At 40.4% G+C, this 19,873-nt stretch overlaps 1 protein-coding gene across 1 annotated transcript in view; it reads right to left on the bottom strand.

Annotated features, from left to right (window-relative positions):
- Positions 1–19,873, bottom strand: part of FH (fumarate hydratase) — a 45,257-nt gene that overhangs the window by 23,141 nt on the left and 2,243 nt on the right. The window contains exons 2-4 of the mRNA XM_077810904.1: positions 11,476–11,610; positions 4,191–4,301; positions 2,785–2,961 (exon numbers count right to left, since the gene is read on the bottom strand). Of these exons, the coding sequence (XP_077667030.1) occupies positions 2,785–2,961; positions 4,191–4,301; positions 11,476–11,610 (423 nt within the window). The remainder of the gene's footprint in view (positions 1–2,784; positions 2,962–4,190; positions 4,302–11,475; positions 11,611–19,873) is intronic.

The following is a 19,873-nucleotide window of genomic DNA, read 5'->3' as shown; positions in this document are numbered from 1 at the left end:
GGTGGCTCATATAATAGATTTACACTTCAGTGGATTTACCTTCAAAACCTCCATGAGGTAAGAAAGTAGTAACCTCATTACACACGAGGAACTGGGGCACAGAGAAATTAAATGATGTGTTTAAGTCAGCCTGTGACAAAGCCAAGAAAGAACCCAGACCTCCCAAATCTCAGTCCTGTGCCTTAGCCACAAGACCATCCAAGAAATTCCTTCTTAAAAAAAGCAAGAAGTGCAAAATTAAGTGGCTATTAAATATGGTTCACAAATATAAGTTAATTGAGAAATGGAAAGAATTACTGTAGTAGCTTAAACTAGTACAGAAGAAAAGATGTAACAAGTGCAATGAACTGATTAAAAATTATCAGTAACTTTAAAAAAAAAATAATCTGTATTCTTATGACAACACAGTCTGTCCCAAAGCACGGGGTGTACCTGCAGAACTAGTTCATTGGGGGAAGAGACAACAGACACACCACTCAACTTTTCTCCCAAGTATCAGCTTTCATTTAAAAGAAGTCTCTAGCTGCAACAATTGTTAAGAAAACCTTCAAAATGGGAAACAAAGTGTAACCAAAGCAGCAATGTCAGTGTGCAGATGGCCTAAAATAGCTGAGGTATGAACTGACCCATTCCCTTCACTGCTTCTAACTCAGATGTCAACTACTGTATGTCAAATGTCAACATTGTTAAATTATTTCATTGCTCCAAAATATAAGAATGGAGAGAAAGGACCATGTAATGGACCTCCATAATATCTACATACAGTTGACTGCTATAAGTCTACCGTTAGACTCCTCTCTGCAGCAGCTGTCAAACCGCAATGTAAGGAAGAAATATTATAAACAAAAAAAGCCATAAGACAGCAACATTTTGATATTTTTGTCAATCCATTACACTATTATATTTAACTCTCAAAGGAGCTATCTTAGCTACACCCACCACACCAATTGAAAAAGGGCCAACTTTTTCATGGCCATGGAATTTAACCTAAAGTGCTAGGACAAAGCATGAGTGACATCAAATTACTGACCTACAGACTTGAGAGTTTATTTAATCTGCAACTGCAAAGTAGCTAGCAACCTGATTGCAGTTAATCATTATTCAAGCATAGCTGCATGTGAAAGCTCACAAAATCTAACAACCCTGGAAGTTCAAGCCCTACATCTATAATCAACAGAAAAGATGCAACATGTACAGCAGCTCAACCCTAGACCTAAGGGATATGAATAATTTATTCTCCATTCCCTTCCAGTCCTTCTCTACTGGGGTTACCAAAGAGAATATCACTTTAGATCATCTATACTTGGGATTAGCCCTGTCTGAGCCATTGGTGGCTAGCAATCTAGGTAACCACACTGCTGTTGGTCCCTAAGCGTAGACAAGTCAAGCTAACATTTGCCCCAACAGAGTTTATCCTTGCTTGAAATCAAGTATGACACAAAAACTTTGAATATTACTCCTAGGGCAATTCTATGCCAAAAAATTTTAAAATTCACAATATTTTAAAATTCTGCAGAATTTTGCATATTTTGTCAAAAGAATACAATATAAATCACACCAGTTACAATTATTTTGGTAATTAATTTCAAAACACCTATCAGCAAATATGTCTAACAATATGGACAACAAAAAAGATTCCCCCAGAAGTAGAGAGTTAAAGAAACCTCTGCACCAACAACCCAGTTTCCATTTCTCTGTTATACTTTTGTCAGGCACCTCAGTCTGGGTGTGTCACACATGCCAGCTGGGCACATCCTGGGGGAAAACTCTGCCCTGCTGTTGTTTTAGTCATTTTTTTTTTGCCCTGCCCCTATAGGATTACCATATTTCAGGTTCCCAAATAGAGGGCACTGCCGGGGGGGGGCGGGGGGGGGAGAAGAGGTACAGTTGGAGGGTGCTGGAGGGATATATGTACTGGGAGGGGTATTTGGGGGTGCTGGAGGGGGCTGCACGGGAACCCCCCCCCCAGCCCAGACATCCGCACCCTCCTCTCCTCCGGAGGCCAACCACATGCTCTGCACCACACAGTTTAATTATTGTTCCCCTGGGCAGAGACGTCCTGTACCTGCTGTTAGCTGGGGGGCATGATATAAAGATTCAACCGCCCCTGGAACAGCTCGAGTCACGCCCTCCCCACAGCAGGTCTCCCCCTCCCCCTCAGTCTCCGCTTCCAGAAAGCGGTGCCCCCCGCAACTCCCAGCTGTTGCTCCTGGCTCTCCCAGAAGGGCACAGCTCATGGGCTTTAGCAGCTGCCACACAGGGAGAGGGCCCAGCTACACCACGTGACTAAGCAGGACCAGCAAACCTGGGAACCGCAGCCCACTTGCGCCTCCCCCATTGCTGCATTGTGAGCTGGGCTCTGCTGGGTCCAGTGGCCCCTAGCAGCAGCCAGCAGCTCTGCAGCACCAATTCTGCACCAAACATTAATCCTGAGCAAATTCTACATTGTGCAGTGGTAGAGAATTCCCCCAGGAGTAGAATATGGTGGGAGTAAAGAGGATACAAGGAAAAAACAAAATGCACAGAGCAGGGATTCTGTTTTTATAAGAACAAACAAGCAGTAATTTAACATCCAGCTAATCCACCACTTAATTCAATAAAAGCTTTAAAGAATGGGTCTAAAACTTCAGACCCGAACAAGCCATGTGTGTATCAAATACACAAAAATAAAAATAAATAGTAATCTCAGAAGAATTTTGGGATTTTTATAGTAAGAACCACAACTTGAAAGGGTTACTTTTGGCAAAACAACCCCCCAAAATATTTGAAAACGTGTATAATGACCTGGCTTTTATTAACATGATCATTAGGATGCACTGGATCCTTGCTTCCTAGTTTACCTCCCATTATTTCAATGGCTCTATTGCTTATGACTTCGTTTACATTCATGTTGGTCTGTGTTCCAGATCCAGTTTGCCACACCACCAAAGGAAAGTGATCATTTAATTTACCTTCAGACACCTATAGAAAAATAAGAAGGTGTTAATTTCTATAACAATACAACCAGAGCTTCCTTCCCCCAGATGCTTGTTAAGATTAGAGGCAAACCAGGCATCCCCCACTGAAGGATAATCTGATCAGCTACTACCCAATTCAGAAATTAGTGAGAAGATTTATCACAGGATTGATTCACTCTTGGGGGCCTGACTGCCCATTTGAACTGAACACACCCCTGGGACACAAGTGGTGCTGAGCATGTTCAGGATCATCATCTCCAAAATACTGATATGCAGTTGTTTCTAGAGATCAAGTTTCATGGGTGTACAGTCCCTCTACATGGGCTCGCACATTCCAGGTTGAGCATATAATTTGGATAGGAGGCATTTGGAAGCCAGTTTCTAGTTCTCTATACTGGCATCAGGCCAGAAAAGCAGTCATCCAGATCCAACACAAGTGATCCTGTGCTGCTTGCTTCCACTGAAACCTCAAGGCCTAGTGATATGGCTCTACAGAGGGAAAGAATCGGGCATACTATAAACATTAGACCCAACATCAGTAGCTTGGTATCACGTGTCACTTGCTAGCTAAAGCTTCTCCTTTCTGTCAGACAGGTGGCTTCACAAATCCTGTGAAGAAAACCCTTTGCCAATACTGATGCTTTACCATGTCAATTCTGGAAGCGAAAGATGTTGATAAATCGGAGAAGGTTCAAAGTAGATCCACAAGAATGATTAAAGGATTAGAAAACAGGCTTTAAAGGAGCTTAATCTATTTAGCTTAACAAAGAGAAGGTTAAGGGTGATTACAGTCTATAAGTGCATACAAGCAGAACAAATATTTGATAATGGGCTCTTCAGACTACCAGACAAAGGTAAAACATTATCCAATGGTTAAAAGTTGAAGCTAGACAAATTCAGACTGGAAATAAGGCACACATTTTTAACTGTGAGGGTAAATAACCACTGGAACAATTTACCAAGAGTCATAGTGGATTCTCCATCACTGGCAATTTGAAAATCAAGACCTGATAGTTTTGGGGAATTATTGGAATTATTTTGGGGAATTATTGGAATTATTTTGGGGAATGTCTGAGGCCTGTGTTATTGAGGAGGTCGAGCTAGATTATCTCAGTGGTCCCTTCTGGCTTTGGAATCCATGCATTTTTTCAGAATCATCTGTTCCTATGGAAAGCTATTTTACACTGAAATAATTTGATGTTTAGGCCTGATGTTTTGAACACTTTCTCCTACCTCATCTGCTGCCTTTATAATGGCATTCGCAATCTTCGGATCAAGACCATAATCCTGATTTACTTCAGCAGCTGCTCGTTTCAAGATGCCAAAAGCTCTTATAACTTGAACCTGAAATTTCAAATATGTTTAAAGATGTGAACATTTTAGGTATAGAAAATACAGGAAGTCACAACGTTTGTATAACTCCCAAAGCTAAATCTAGCAAGGAGGCAATCAGGTAGTCCACAGGACAACATATGCTGTATGGCTAACATGCACGGAAATGAAATCTGACCAAGCAGTGCAGAAAAAAATTGTAAAGAAGTACTTTGCAATTTTTTTCCCTTTGTACTTAAAGTCTGTTTTGATATATAGTGTGTCTTGAAGTGACACTCATACCTACAGATCAGAAAGAGAGAATCAGTTGCCTTCTTGGAGATGGGTCTTATTACAGGTTTCACTTCAAAGTATATGCAAGTATATACCTGAAAAAGTGTGGTACCCTAGCACTATATTGTTTCAATTTGTCCAGTTACAGAGAAAATGAGGCAACCTACATTGATTTATAGTATGAAGGCAATCTTCAAAACCAGCGAGGACAAGAACTTCATTTTATTTAGTGACCAGCTATTTAATAAAGGTAACTGGTACTATGCATAATTCTGTTTACCTTATATCAGAGGTTCTCAAACTTCATTGCACCACGACCCGCTTCTGACAACAAAAATTACTTCATGACCTCAGCAGTGGGAACCAAAGCTTGAGCCCGCCCAAGCCCCACTGCCCTGGGGGAGTGGGCAAAGTCTGAGCCCCACCACTCTGGGCAGGGGGACCAAAGCTGAAGCTCAAGTGCTTCAGCCCCTACTCAGGGGTTCTGCAACCTGAGCCCTGCCGCCCAGGGCTGAAGCCCTCAGGCTTTGGCTTCGGCCCTGAGCAACGGGGCTCAGGCTTCAGCCCCAGACCCCAACAAGTCTAAACCAGCCCTGGCGACCCCATTCAAAGGGGGTCACGACCCCCTTTGGAGTTCCAACCCACAGTTTGAGAACCGCTGCCTTATATAAAGCTTAGAATCCATAAAACAAATTTGGAGCAAAACTAAAACCAGTCTTCTATTCAAACTTGCTATTAAAAAATCCTTAGAGGTAAGTACCACAATAAAAATCACTAAAAAAAGTTTTACATAGCTTTTCAGTAATTTCTTAATGGGCAGGCTCAATGATTTAACAGTTCACTCCATGAAAGAAACCATTATCTATCTTTCCATTACTGTTGTTCTTCAAGATATGTTGCACATGTCCATTCCACTGTAGGTGTGTGTATTCCTTATGCACAGATGTTGGCGATATTTTCCCCTCAGTGGTACCTGTCGGAATGGCTCAAGCGCCCCCTGTTGCTGCACACCACTGGAAGATGGGATAAGAGCATAGAGCCACCTCCAACCCCCTTCAGTTCCTTCATACTGGATGTGCTCCAACAGAGAGGGGAAGGAGGGAGGGTTGTGGAATGAACACGTGCAACACATCTTGAAGAACAATTTACAGGAAGGTAGGTAATCTTTTCTTCTTCTTGTGATTGCACATGTCAATTCCACTGTGACGCTCCATAAACAGCTACGGAGGGGTGTTAAGAGTCTACCTGAACAGCGACTGTAAAACACCCATCTGAAACTGGCATAGTCTCTAGACTGACAGGTAATGGTGTAATGAAAGTGAAGATGTGAATTGAAGACCAAGTTGCTCCTTTACAAATGTCGACAATTGGTACTTGAGCCAGGAAAGCTGCAAAAGCTGCTTGTGCTCTATCAGAATGCGCAAGTACTCTAGATAGCGGGGTCATGTTAGTCAATTGGTTGCAAAAAACGGATGCAGGAAGAGATCTAGGAGGAGATTCTCCAGAGGAAACAGAATTGCCCTTAATTCTGCAACAAAAAGCTGGGTAGAAGTACAGAACGATTTACTATGCTCTAGGTAAAAAACTAATTCTCTTCTCACGTCCAACAAATGAAGCCTTTCTTCATGCTTATGGTGATCAGGTTTTGGAATAAAAGGTGGACAAATAGATAGCTTGGTAAATATGCCCTGTCCTTCTGGCTTTGTCAATCACATATGATAGGCTGGAGGCATTGAAAGGGGAGAAAACTGCAGTCATCTGATGGGGAAGGAGCAGGATCGCCAAGCAGCAGACTGCTGGCATAACTCCTCAAACCACGGGGGGAACTCCACTCCAGGAGATCTTCACCCCAACCCTACAGGAAGTGCAGCGAACTCCCAGGGAGAGACTTAAGAAGGCCTGAAGGGGTAGGGGCCCCCTGCAAGAAGAAAATAGGGCCTTTGCTGGAACCACCCAGTGCAAGTAACTGGGTATGATTTGGTTCTCCCATTGTCTGGGACACAAACCTCAGGGGACTCCTTTACAGTTCACCTGGGGAATCCCCAGAATTGGAAGATGGATCTGGCTACATATGGGCATAATGACCACTTGTGTTGATTGGTGAAGGACCTGCTCAGCTGATCTTCCTGTGTGTTTTGTTTCCTCAGGAGGTAAGCTGCTTTGAGGTGAACTGAATGGTTACATAGAAGTCCCAAAGGCAAAATGCCTCCTAGAAGAGTTGGTTTGACCATGCCCCTCCTTGCCTATTTATGTAAAACATGGTCGACAAGATGTGTCAGTCAATAATTCCCCCCCCCCCCCCCCCGGCCCAGGCTACATGGGGAAGGAAGATGATCAGGCTAAACATATTTCTCTTAACTCCCTGACATTTATGTGAGCCTCTAGGTCTTGAGATGACCAAAGACCCTGAGTCTTCGGGGACCCAGTGTGAGCCCCCTAAGCTAGAGATGATGCATCCATAACTAGGGCTTTGGTAGTGTGGGAAGAAAGGAAATTACCATGCAAACTTTTAGAGAGTCTGTCCACTCATCCAGAGACAACAGTGCTAGCTTCGAACCACTCGAACCACCTGAACAAAGTGGTGACAATTTGGGGCATATACTGATGCAAGCCATGTTTGCAGCATCCCAAGTCACAGTCTGGTATATTGCACTATACAGGTATGTGCTGCCACGTGACCTAACAGCCTGAGGCATTTTCTCACTATTGTGAATGGGAAAGTAGTAGATCTCAAATGGTTTTGAATCTGGTTTGTGGCAAAAAAGCCCTAGACTTCATAGAACAGTCCTCGACTCCAATGAATTCTATTGTCCGTACAGGCCTCAGTATCGATTTTTCTTGATTCACTAGGAAACCCAGAGCATTGACTGTGGATAGAGCAGTGGATATGCTGGACAGGATCTGAGATTCTGCTAAACGAATCTTACACATGGACACCTAATTTTGGAAGGTGAGCTGCTACCACCACCATGCACTATGTGAATAATTGTGGAACTGCCGCCAGACCGAACGGAAGTACAGTGAACTGATAGTGTTGACCATTTGCCAGGAACCTGGGAAACTTTCATATTGTGATGTGGAAGCAAGCATCCCTCAAGTCGAGGACGGCATGCTAGTCTCCTTGTTTCAGGGAAGGGATAACTGATGCTAGGTTAACAATGAGGAATTTTATTTTCTTCAGGAATTTATTCAACTCTCTTAGATCTAATAAGGGCTTGAGACCTCCTTTTGACTTGGGAATCCAGAAATAATGGGAATAGAAGCTTTCTCCCCTGAAGCCCAATGGTAATTACTGTATGGGCCCTGTCTGAAGAAGAGATTGGACCTCCCACTGAAGGGTAATCTTGTGAGAGTGGACCCTGAAGAGGAGTGTGGAGAAGGTGTGGGGAAGGAAATTGGATGGCATACCACTGTTCCACTATGGGAGGTTAATATGCAGACCCACTGGGACTGATGTTATGTAGGTCCAGGCATTTAGGAAGTGGGACAAGCAACTGGTAAATAAAAAAATGGGGAGTAGATGGAAGTGATGATGCTGGTATGTAACCCCATAAAAATGCCTGCTTGAAAGAGGCAGCTGGATGGGATGAACTTATTGATACTTAACAGGAGGGTAGTGGAGGGTGCCTTCTGTAACTCCTTCCCTTTTTCTTAGGTGGATTTGGGAACAAGGAGCAAAGCTAAGGGGTTGAAAGGGTTCTTGATAAAAATACTTTTTCGTTGCTGGACTGTAGATTCCAATGGATTTGAATGTTGCCCTGCAATCTTTAAGGCTGTAAAGCCTGTTGTCATTTTTCTCAGAGAACAGAGTAGGACCTTCAAAAGGAACGTCCTATATGGTCTGTTGGACTTCAGCTAGTAGTCCGGAAGACTGTAACCATGAACACCTCTTCACAGTAATGATGCCATGGTTTGAGCCACCGAACCTGCACTATTCAGACTGTCCTAGAAGGCAGTGCAGGTGACCAGTTTACCCTCCTCCAACATTACTGAGAGCTCTTGCTTGAAATCCTCTCGTAATTTGTCCTTGAAATTAGCAATGTTCTCCCAGAGCACGTATGTATCAACTCAGGAGTGCATGCTGGTATGCAATCCTTAGCTGCAGGCCCCCTGAGGAATGAAGTTTGCGGCAAAGCAAGTCAGGCCTTTTTGAGTCCTTACTCTTTTTTTATTTACCAGGCTTGTTGTCCCTGCGTTTCCCACCCATTGGTGGCCGCCATTACAAGAAAAGCTGAAGGGCAAGTGTAAAAATATTCATACCCCTTAGGAGGGAAGGAAGTATCTTCTCTCTCAGCTCATTTTACTGTGGGAGCCAAGGAAGAAGGGGTCTGCCAAAGAGTCTTGACCGGCTTCATTATTGCCTCATTGATTGACAGAGAAACCTTAACTGGGGTGCCAGACACTAGGATGTCCACCAACTTGTGAGAACTCTCACGTACCTCTTCTGCTTGGATGCCAAGCACCAAGGCCACTCTTTTCAGGAAGTCTTGGTGGGCCCTGGGGTCTTCCAGAGGAGATGAATCTCTCACTGAATCAATAGCTTTGTCTGGTGCAAAGACAAGGATGCAACCAGCAACTGGTGGCAACTCCATAATCTATAGTGGAAAAGCTACTCAGAAGGACCTGGTTGGCTGTGAAGTACCGGAAGCTCACAGCGCCTGGTACCCAACTCAGTGTCAGGTATCTGTGAATTATGTTCCCAGTGCCGTTGTGTACAATGACCTCCCCGTGATTGTCAAGATGGTGACGTGAGGTCCTAGGACACTCCAGGGAGCCCAGACCTTGAAGGAGGGTAAGTGCCCACACTTCCAAGTCCGTGAACAAGGAGTCAGAGGCTTCCGATAATGGAGGATCTGATGCAGACAATACTGGAGCGGGGTATCCTGAACCCGGGGATGGCAGTATTCCCTCTAGACAAAACTGATTTGAGAGGAAATCTAGATAGTGGTACTGGGGGCTCCCAGTGCGGTAAGGGGTGAGCCACAGGCGCAGGAACTGGTTGGATGATTTCCAGTGCTGATGAAACTGGTACCGAGAGGCTAGGCAAGTCTCTTGCGGAAGCATATGCCTCTGGAGTAGATGGGAACGGCATTGACTGTTGGCTCCTTAAATGTCTCTCAGAGGACAGCCTTGATGGACGTGGCACAGGCTCTGGAGGCAGCAAACCCCTCTTATGAGGCGAGGCTTCTGGTGTGGCTCTCTGCCACACACCTGCCTCTAGCTTCAGTACCAAGGTTGATGAAGAAACCCAGACATTCCTTGGGCTCAGGGTCTTGTTCTTCAGTACTGGGAATCAGTATCAACGAGACAAAAATACATCTGCTGGAGCACTCCATACCGACGCTAAAATACTTGGGATGCTCTTCCCATGAGGTGACTCGGCTAGGAGACCAAGAACTGCTTCCATAAGCAAGCACTGAAACCTCGCTGCTCTAGCCTTTTTCAAATGGGGTTTGAAGCCCTTGAAAAATGACACTTGTCACTAACGTGGGCTTCACCGAAGCATTTCAGGTGCTTCAGGACAAGGTTTATTGATTGGCATGGGCTTTGAATATGTGCTGCAAGACTTAAAGCCTGGGAAGTGAGGCACCATTTCAGTATGGAGCCTAGTACTGAAAGAAACAAAACAGTCCCAAAGAACACAAGAACAGAAACCTAACACTAACATACTTGAGAAACTCTTGAACAACTTACAATAATTAACTGCAACTATTTACAACAAGTGAGGGAAGCACTTGAGTTAACAAGACTGAGATCTCTCAGACAATCCTTACTGGCAGTAAGAAGGAAGTGACTGGGCTCAGCGGTGGCTCTGCCTTCTTATACCAGCATACAGTGGTGTGCAGCTGTCAAGGTTCCTTCCCCACCCTGAACTCTAGGGTACAGATGTGGGGACCTGCATGAAAACCTCCTAAGCTTATTTTTACCAGCTTAGGTTAAAACTTCCCCAAGGTACAAACTATTTTCCTTTTTCCTTTGGACTTTATTGCTGCCACCAAACATCTAACAGATACATAACCGGGAAAGAGCCCACTTGGAAACGTCTTTCCCCCCAAAACCTACACCCCCTTTCCTGGGGAAGGTTTGATAAAAATTCTCACCAATTTGCATAGGTGAACACAGACCCAAACCCTTGGATCTTAAAAACAATGAAAAAGCAATCAGGTTCTTAAAAGAAGAATTTTAATAGAAGTAAAAGAATCACCTTTGTAAAATCAGGATGGTAAATACCTTACAGGGTAATCAGATTCAAAACATAGAGAATCCCTCTAGGCAAAACCTTAAGTTAAAAAGACACAAAAACAGGAATATCCATTCCATTCAGCACAGCTTATTTTCTCAGCCATCTAAACGAACAGAATCTAACGCATATCTAGCTAGATTACTTACTAAGTTCTAAGACTCCATTCCTTTCTGTTCCCAGCAAAAGCATCAACAGAGCGAGAGCCTTTGTTTCTCCCCCCCTCCAGCTTTGAAAGTATCTTGTCTCCTCATTGGTCATTTTGGTCAGGTGCCAGCGAGGTTATCGTAGCTTTTTAACCCTTTACAGGTGAAAGTGTTTTGCCTCTGGCCAGGAAGGATTTTAAAGGTGTTTACCCTTCCCTTTATATTTATGACAGCAGTAGTGGGGGAACTTGAGCCATCCTGACCGGTACCATTGAGGGGAAAACATCTCTAACACCCGAGCATGAGGAGTGCACACACCTACAGTGGAACAGACATGCACAAACACTCAAAGACGAACAAGACCCTGACATGAGGATTGAGCCTTCCAATCATAACTGAAAGGTACTGTTAACCTTGTATTCCTAACTAGTTCCTAACAAGACTATAAGGAAAACAGACTTATTCTTATGTTTAAATGAGTTTACTCTGTAAAAAATAAAAATTAATGTAGATTCAAGTTACTTACTGGCATCCTCTCGCTAACACCACCTATCTTAAAGTTCATTGTAGATCTCACAGTCTGGGCACCGTAATACTTGTCATTTGGGACCTTTAGTTCACCAAAGGTATCATATTCTATTCTAAAAGAGTCTTGACTGGCCTGAGGAGGGAAAAACATACAGGTAAGCAAATTTATTTAGAAAGAAAATAAATACCTAGTAAAACGAAACAAGGTAACCCCATAAATGGGGGTGGGGGGGAAATGCTATAGACACACACAGATGGCCATGAAATATTTTTTAACATGGAAACCACTGGGAGGCAATTTTATTAACATTTTTCTTGTTTTGAAGCACTCTTTACTGCACTAGAGAAGAGTCACAAGTGTTAATATGGTTAATCCCATAATTCCATATTGGATCATTGTCAACCAGTAGTAAGTGGTTTGAGAGAGACAAGTCCTCTCCTGCCTTTTGTATGGAATAATTCATCCTTATGAAGCATCCAGTTTCTTTCAGCCAAGAACACATCTGCTTCTTGTCAACAAATTACCAATTCACCTCACAAAGCATAATCACCTATCTTGTTGGCTTCAATTAAAAAAAGCAGAAAGTACAAAAGTACAAAATCCAGATCTCTGTGTATGTGACATGTATTTAGAGAAAACTCAGACTAAAAAATAGGATTGCTCTGGGACAAGAGGGTCCATTTTTATTGAAGCCCTAAGACAGGCATGTTATTATTGTTAACAATAATAGTTGTACAGTAAGAGGAAAATGTCCATAACAAAGTTTTCATACAACATTCAATGCATATAATATGCTTCTGTTACAATATTTTATGTAGCCAGGAGCAAATACATTTTAGCTGACCTATTTGTACATTGAAGAGTTAAAGTTGTTTTTTTTTTTTTTTTAAACGTTCAATTTTGGGGAGATGACCAAAACCATATGGGGTTCCACCAGGTAAAGCAGGGCACAATTTGCCTCCTTTGGTTCAGCTAGGAACAGCAGTAATGTTCTCTGAAGGAAGCACCATCCATCCTCTTCAATCAATAATGCCTGACTTCTTCTTTGGCCATACAGAAGAAAAAGGAATCCTTTACTGAGGAAAATGTAAAAGAAGAAGACTCATGCTTCTTACTTTATGTATAAACTAGTTCCTCTGTTTTCTTTATCTTACTCTAGTTGCCTAGATCATTTACATACATGCTTGATCTATCATCTGCTGAACATTTTCTATATTTAGTCTTATTACAGCCAACGCTTCACTTGGACAGTGACCAAACTCATCCTCTGTATTGATACACACGCCAGGCATGGATATTCAATTCAGCTCTGAAGTATCTCTAACTGGTATTTAGTTCCATAAATACCCAGGTATGCTATTTGGGCACCTAATTGAAGCAGCCAAATTTGAAACTTTATCCCCACAAGAAAATTGATGGAAATGAATATAGATCTAATACTGAAACCACCACTATACCAACAGCTAGTCACCAGAAACAGATATACTCAAAGATGTAAAGTCATTTAAACTAAATGACCTTTTAGATAAATAAAGAACTGCAAGTTCCACTGGGGCAGAACCTATTTCTCAAAACTTGCAAAGTTCCAGTGTCAACAATGGGGAAAGTTAAAATTAACAATTAAGACTGACCACAACCAACAGGCCACTGACCTATGAACCATCACTGAGATCAGATGCACATTTCACAAATAAAAATATGTTTTTTATGAAATCATAACTGAAGGAGCAAGTTCTTTGACTTAAGTGTCATCCAGTGTTTAATTCTATCATTTTTGACAAACAGCCTTCAACAATTCAAAGACTAATTTTATCATGTGTTCCAAAATATAAGTATCATCATAACCAGACTATTGGTCTATCAAGTCAGTACCCTATATATCCAGCAGATGCTTCAGACAGGCAAAATGCCCCATTTTGCACACTCTTTTATGCAAATCTGTAAGAGGTGGGGTACAGAATTTCTTCCTGAGTTAATCTGGATTAACCTAATGTTTGTATAACTACAAATGGTATCACCTAAAGCAATGCAAATGTTTTTAAGAAGTCCACTGTGTGACTGCAACCTGTCTCAGTGAATTTCACAGGCTACATACACATGGTGTATAAAACATATTTATATATATTTCCATTCATTCAGTATTTAGTTTATCCTTCTGCATGCTACTATTTAGAACTTCAGGTCCTGATCCCACTCCCAACTATATCTTTTCTGACAGTTCTTCAGTGGCATAAGGGAGCCAAACAGCCTTCTGTGTTAGGGTATAACAAAAGCATGGCTGGGGTGATTTGTTTCAGGATGGATAAAAATTAATTACCGTATATACTCGTTCATTAGCCCGTTCGTTTATAAGCCGACCCCCCAAGACGGATAGATAAAAATAATAAAAACTGTATGACCCTTTCATAAGCCGACCCTATATTTCAGTGGTTGGCAAACTTTGGCTCCCGGCCCGTCAGGGTAAGCTGCTGGCAGGTCAGGATGTTTTGTTTACATGGAGCGTCTGCAGGCATGGAACCTGCCTGCAGGTGCTCCAGGTAAACAAAATGACAATGTATTAGATATTCAATTCAATTATTTCATAGAGTTTAAAATCATCAAATTTTGATGTAGACCCGTTTATAAGCTGACCCCCGCTCTTTGATGCGTCACTTTTTTACCAAAAATATTCGGCTTATGAACGAGTAGATTCGGTAACTTTTAAAAAAATTAGAAATGCTATTTTTATTTATTTAAATAAATTAAATACGTTATTAAAAATAAACCTATTTGAAACTAAATTTGAAATTATGACCAACATATATTAAGGTTTAAACTTACTATATTAAAATCAATTAAATAAAAATATTCAAGCAGTACATTTGCTGTCAAGTATTAAAGAATATCAAATCAACAAACTGGTGGAAGTCACTGGCTAAGCATATAAAACCAGAGTTTGCTGAAATGCTAAACCAGCTTTTGACAGCAAATAGCCTCCTCTGCAGGTAAAGACAGAATACTTTCTTCATTTCTGTTTATTCAGCTAGTTTAGTTCAATTACTAGAGGGGAGAAACTGATGGGGAGTTGAAAAAGCAGAAACACTGCTTTCCTCTTCCAATCTATGAATAAAAATGAGGTGTGAAAGAATGTGATCTACTACTTCTAAAATCCTGAAGGACACGATGCATAGGAAAAAAAATCAACTGACTACGTTAATACTTCATATGTTTAATAAATCAGTTAATTTTAAATGTAAGACAGGTTTTGATAAGAATAAGTGTTTATACATCCAGCACATTTAAGGTAGTTTTAGTTAACTACCAACGCATTTTTTTGAATACTGTTTGTGTATTCTTAATTGATTTCCAATTTCCATCCAAATGCAGCTTTACACAAATCACAAGAAAAATAATCTAGTAAATAAGAAATGAATCATTCACCATTTTCTAAGATAATACAAATATAAAAATTAAGAATCTGAATACACGTGTGAAGCTATATAATTACTTATCTAAAAGTGTCTTAATTCCTTTAAGAAAAATAACTAAAAAGTGCAAATATAAAACAAGATTAAAATCCATTATTTAAAACAAGATTTTCTGCTTGCTGATTTAGGCCTTGTCTGATCTACAAAATTAAGTTGATTGAAGTTAGGTCAATGTACAGGCACCACAGTAATTACTGCAGTGGTTCATGTTCACACTATGCCACCTTAACTGTGTGGGGCATTGTGAGACACTGACAGCTGTAGCCCCTTCCCACCCCACACAGGGATCCCAGACCACAGGAGATGTAAGAAACACAGTATCTACACAGACATCTGCGTCACCCTAATCACATTGATCTAAGCAGGGTGGATAAAAATAATTGATTTAAAAAAAGAAGATTTTTTTTCACTTAAATCAGATTTTTTTGATAAAATGCTTTTTGAGGAAAAAACGATCTAAAAATAGTTTAAATTAAGATACATTATACAGTAGCTCAAAGATATCTCATCATGGAATAGGGGATATAAATTCTAATTCTATAGTATGAGGCAATATATTCATGTCATGTTTAAGAAAAGTTTTGTAAATGAGTTCCAATAGTACATGGATTAGGGACCCAATCTTATGGGGTTCCAGGGGCTTCTGTATAGATTATTTAGGTTAATCTTTCTATCTAATCAGTGTACACAAAGTGAATCCCTTACCTCTCTAAAAGTGCAAAGTTTCAAAAAGTTCAATGAACAGAAGATTGTTGGGGGCGGAATAGATCTGGACAAGGAGAAGAAGTCTGGAGATAAATGTTAGAAGGGAAGGACAGGCAGTAGAAACAAAAGTGAAACTGTTTCAGCAGCATATTCCAGAAGTCTTGAGGTCTTTCTGAGTGTAGCCTTCATTGATTTGAGATCTACCATACCATTCTCTCACTAGAAGGGAAAATCTATAATCGCAGCAGGCCATAAGAGAGACCCAGTTTGGGAATATTTTAATGAAGTTCCTCTTCCAGTGGGTAAAAACGGCACGAGTGCAAAATACAAACAGTGCAACAAAGAAATGCGAAGCCCAGTTGCCTGAATGAAACAACATCATGAGAAGTATTCCTTCTCAGGAGGAAGCTGCGTTGAAGATGATGAAAGGAACACGTCTGAACATGCAGGATCTTCAGGTTGGTCATTTTTTTTTATTTCATACTTCTTTTTTAAGCACGGCCTGTGTTCCTTCTGGACTATTCTTGAATTCTCATGTTTGAGCAAAACATATAGTAGTTACTCTATGGTACTATCATTATAGATGCAGTTGTGATAAAAATAAATAACTGAAATAGGCAGAGCTTCCTTTTACAATTTCACCTTTAAAGTAGTACTGAGTGTCAGTGAATGCAATGAGTAATACTAAATGAGCAGTATGGTAAGAATTAAATAACTGCATTGACTTATTTTGATTCAGAGAATCCATCCTCAACATACAGGATTCTGAAGACTATCCACCTTCAAGGTCACCATCATTTTCTATAGTTTCAGAGTTATCTGCCAATGACAGTGTTTCAGCCACATCATGTATGTCACATAGCCACAGTATATCACCTGTAGCAAAAAGAAAAAAAAATCTCCATCATCCAGAAACAACCATAGATAAGTCTGTCATAAGAACCAGGAGATTACAAAAAGAGGTAACTGATAAAAGAATTGCTCAGTTAGTTTATGCAACAAACTCTCTTTTCCATGTGATCGAGAACCCACACTTCACTAACATGGTTCAGTCAGTAAGACCAGGATACAGTCCACCCAACAGTGCCTGTGACATCTGCTAATTGCTGGATAAGTGTAAGAAAGAGAAATTGAGCAGTGTGCAAAAGGTCTAGAGGGTGAAATTGTTAACCTGAGTCTTGATGGGTGGAGCAATGTCCACAACGATCCTGTTGTATGTGCTTGTGTGACAACAAAAGGAGGGAATGTCTTTCTTACAGAAACAATTGATACATCAGGAAAGGCACACACAACAGAATACTTACAAGAAGTAGCAGTAAAAGCTAACACAAACTGAAAAAAAATTCAAATGTCTAGTATGCAGCTTGGTCACAGACAATGCTGCAAATGTATCCAAGATGAGAAGAAATTATTTAGAAGAGAGTCCCAGTCTAATAATATATGGTTACAGTGCTCATTTGATGCACCTCCTAGCCAAAGACTTCAGTGTTCCAGAAAGAAGGGCTAAGGTTGTTGCTGAAATTGCAAAATACTTCTGTAACAACCACTTTGTAGCAGCTGCTCTGAAAAAAGTGGGAGGAACCAAGCTAACTCTCCCACAAGACGTGCGATGGAACTCAGTAGTGGACTGTTTTGAGCACTATAGCAAGAACTGGCCTAATCTGATGACAGTTTGTGAACAAAATCGTGAAAAAATAGATGGCACTGTCACAGCCAAAGTTCTCAACACTGGGCTTAAGAGAAACGTCGAACACATGCTGAGTACTCTGAAGCCTATTTCTGTAGCCTTGAACAAAATGCAGGGAAATAGCTGTTTTATTGCCGACGCCATTGAAATTTGGAAGGAACTGAGTGAGATCTTAAAAAGAGAAATATGCAATGACGGAGTTAAATTACAAGCATTACAAAAAAGAATGGGACGAGTACTATCTCTAGCTCATTTTCTTGCAAATATTCTCAATACTTGGTACCAGGGTCAAACCTTAACTGCTGAAAAAGAGGAGTTGACTATGACAGGAACATCCAGCAATTATCCCTCCATCATGCCAACTATAATAAACTTCAGAGCTAAGGGTGAACCATTCAAGAAATATGTGTTTGCTGATGATGTTTTAAAGAAAGTCACACCAGTGAACTGGTGGAAGTCACTTAAGCACTTGGATTCAGAGACTGAAGTGATAATCTCACTTTTAACAGCAGTAGCTTCTTCTGCCGTGGTAGAAAGAATATTTTCTTCCTTTGGACTAATTCATTCCAAATGTAGAAATTGTTTGAGACCTGAAAAAGCAGGAAAGCTTGTTTTTCTTTTCCAGATTATGAACAAACAGGAAAATGCAAGTGAAGATGACTGAGTTAGCTGCAGAAGCCAATATTTTAAGTTTCTCATGTTGACCTGGCTGACAAAAAAAATATTTCATTTAAAATTGTTTTTAACTAAAATAGTTAACAAAAACCTGATTTTAAAAAACTTGAATGTTTAACTAAATTCAAAAATTCATATGCTTGTTTTGTTAAAATATTATATGTTTGCTGTTGAAAAACAATCCAGAATACATAACGTTGTTGTTTTAGTTAGTTAAAACAATTTAAGTGTCTGTCTGGTGATGTTCTCCTCCTAATACAGCATGGCAAGAAAATCCTCCAAATATTAATGATTAACCTGTTGAATTGGAGATAGTTCACCTCTCAATTACTTCATAAATATCTGCTTCAATTACCTTTGGTAAATGAAATAACCAATCATTCATTTTCTGATATAGCTGTAAAACTAACCTGAAAAGTTTTCAAAATAAATCACTTTAAAATGTACAGTGTGTACCTTCTAAAAATGAAACATACATCTTGTGAAGTTGTGAAGAATATGTATTAAGATTATAACAACCAAAAAGAATGCACTTTTATGTAGAAATCCATGATTAAATCAAATCCACACTGGATCTAAGAGCTACACCTCTCGCAGTGGTGGAGTTATTAGGTCAGTGTAGTGGGTGACTTACATCGGTGGGAGCAACGTTGTAGTGTAGACACTTAGAGTTAGGTAGATGTAAGATGCTTGTTCTTAACTCTGTAGTGTAGACCAAGCCTTGCTCAGGATTAAAATCAGTCCTACTCCAGCTTTTCTGTGTCACGGAGGTTTAAACCTGCTGCGTTAAGCCTCCTACAAGGCACAGCTCAGAACTGACATTCTCTACCCTATAGAATAAAGCCCAGCTTGTCAAAGTCCTACTCGCATGTCCTCTGGCCAAAAACACAGTTCAGAACTTAAGTAATCTAAGTAAACATAACTGTACCTCTAGCTCTTAGCTAGTGACTAACTATTTTGATGTTAAAACTTATTGCACCATAATGCAATGGAGAACTCAAAAGGGTAGGACAATCGCAATAATGCCTACTGTGAAAAATTCTATTCGTTTCAACAAGCAGCAGTTTTTAGAAAGATTTCTTTCAACCTCATTTCATTTATGCTGTATTTGTGCAGCAAAGCACAATAAAAAAACTGCTCTTCTGACACAGAAAAGGTTTCAAAGTTTTAGTTTTATTTGTTGCTTACATTATAACTATCAGGTTGCAACTTTTGAAAGTCTGGAAACCAGAAAGGTATATTTTGTAGCACTCAACTGAGGAGAGAAGGAATGCTGCATTTCCTGCCTCAGTTTAAAATATATCACTTTAAATGATGTGCAGTTTAGCTCTATGCTCTATGGTAGCAAAACAGCAGAAAGTCATGGCAGGGTGTAGGTACATTGGTGTACATATCTTCTGACACCAGGAAAAGTGCACATCTCGAAGTGGTTTGTATCTGCTCTTTGATTTTTCATTCCTCCCTTCCCATCCCCATCCCCCCCCCCCAAAAAAAAAAAACTTTACAAAGTGCAGTTTGTTTGCAATGTATCCTTCCAGCGTAAGAAGTAGCTCCCAATAATGAAAAAAATAGGGAACCATTATATACACCTTTTCTCTTCTGTCCTAAATCACAGGTGACAGTTTGGAGAATTAAGAATATTTAAATGTCATTAGTTCCACTTATGCCCCTGAAGATTTTTCCATACTTTCTTTTGTCAATTAAGTTAGCAAAGGTGATTTATGAGAAGTTATCCATCTTTGATACAACTTGTTTGAGAGTTTAAAGACATTTTCTGCTCCTTAAGTTTTACTTCACATCTTTATGATTTTGCAGTGTAAGGAAGGAATCAAGAACTGGATGATTATTACTATCTTCAGGT

The sequence above is a fragment of the Eretmochelys imbricata genome, chromosome 2 (genome assembly GCF_965152235.1).
Source record: "Eretmochelys imbricata isolate rEreImb1 chromosome 2, rEreImb1.hap1, whole genome shotgun sequence".
In the NCBI taxonomy this organism is placed as follows: domain Eukaryota; kingdom Metazoa; phylum Chordata; order Testudines; family Cheloniidae; genus Eretmochelys; species Eretmochelys imbricata.
The sequence above is the reverse complement of the archived record's forward strand: the minus strand, read 5'-3'. Positions and strand labels throughout refer to the sequence as shown.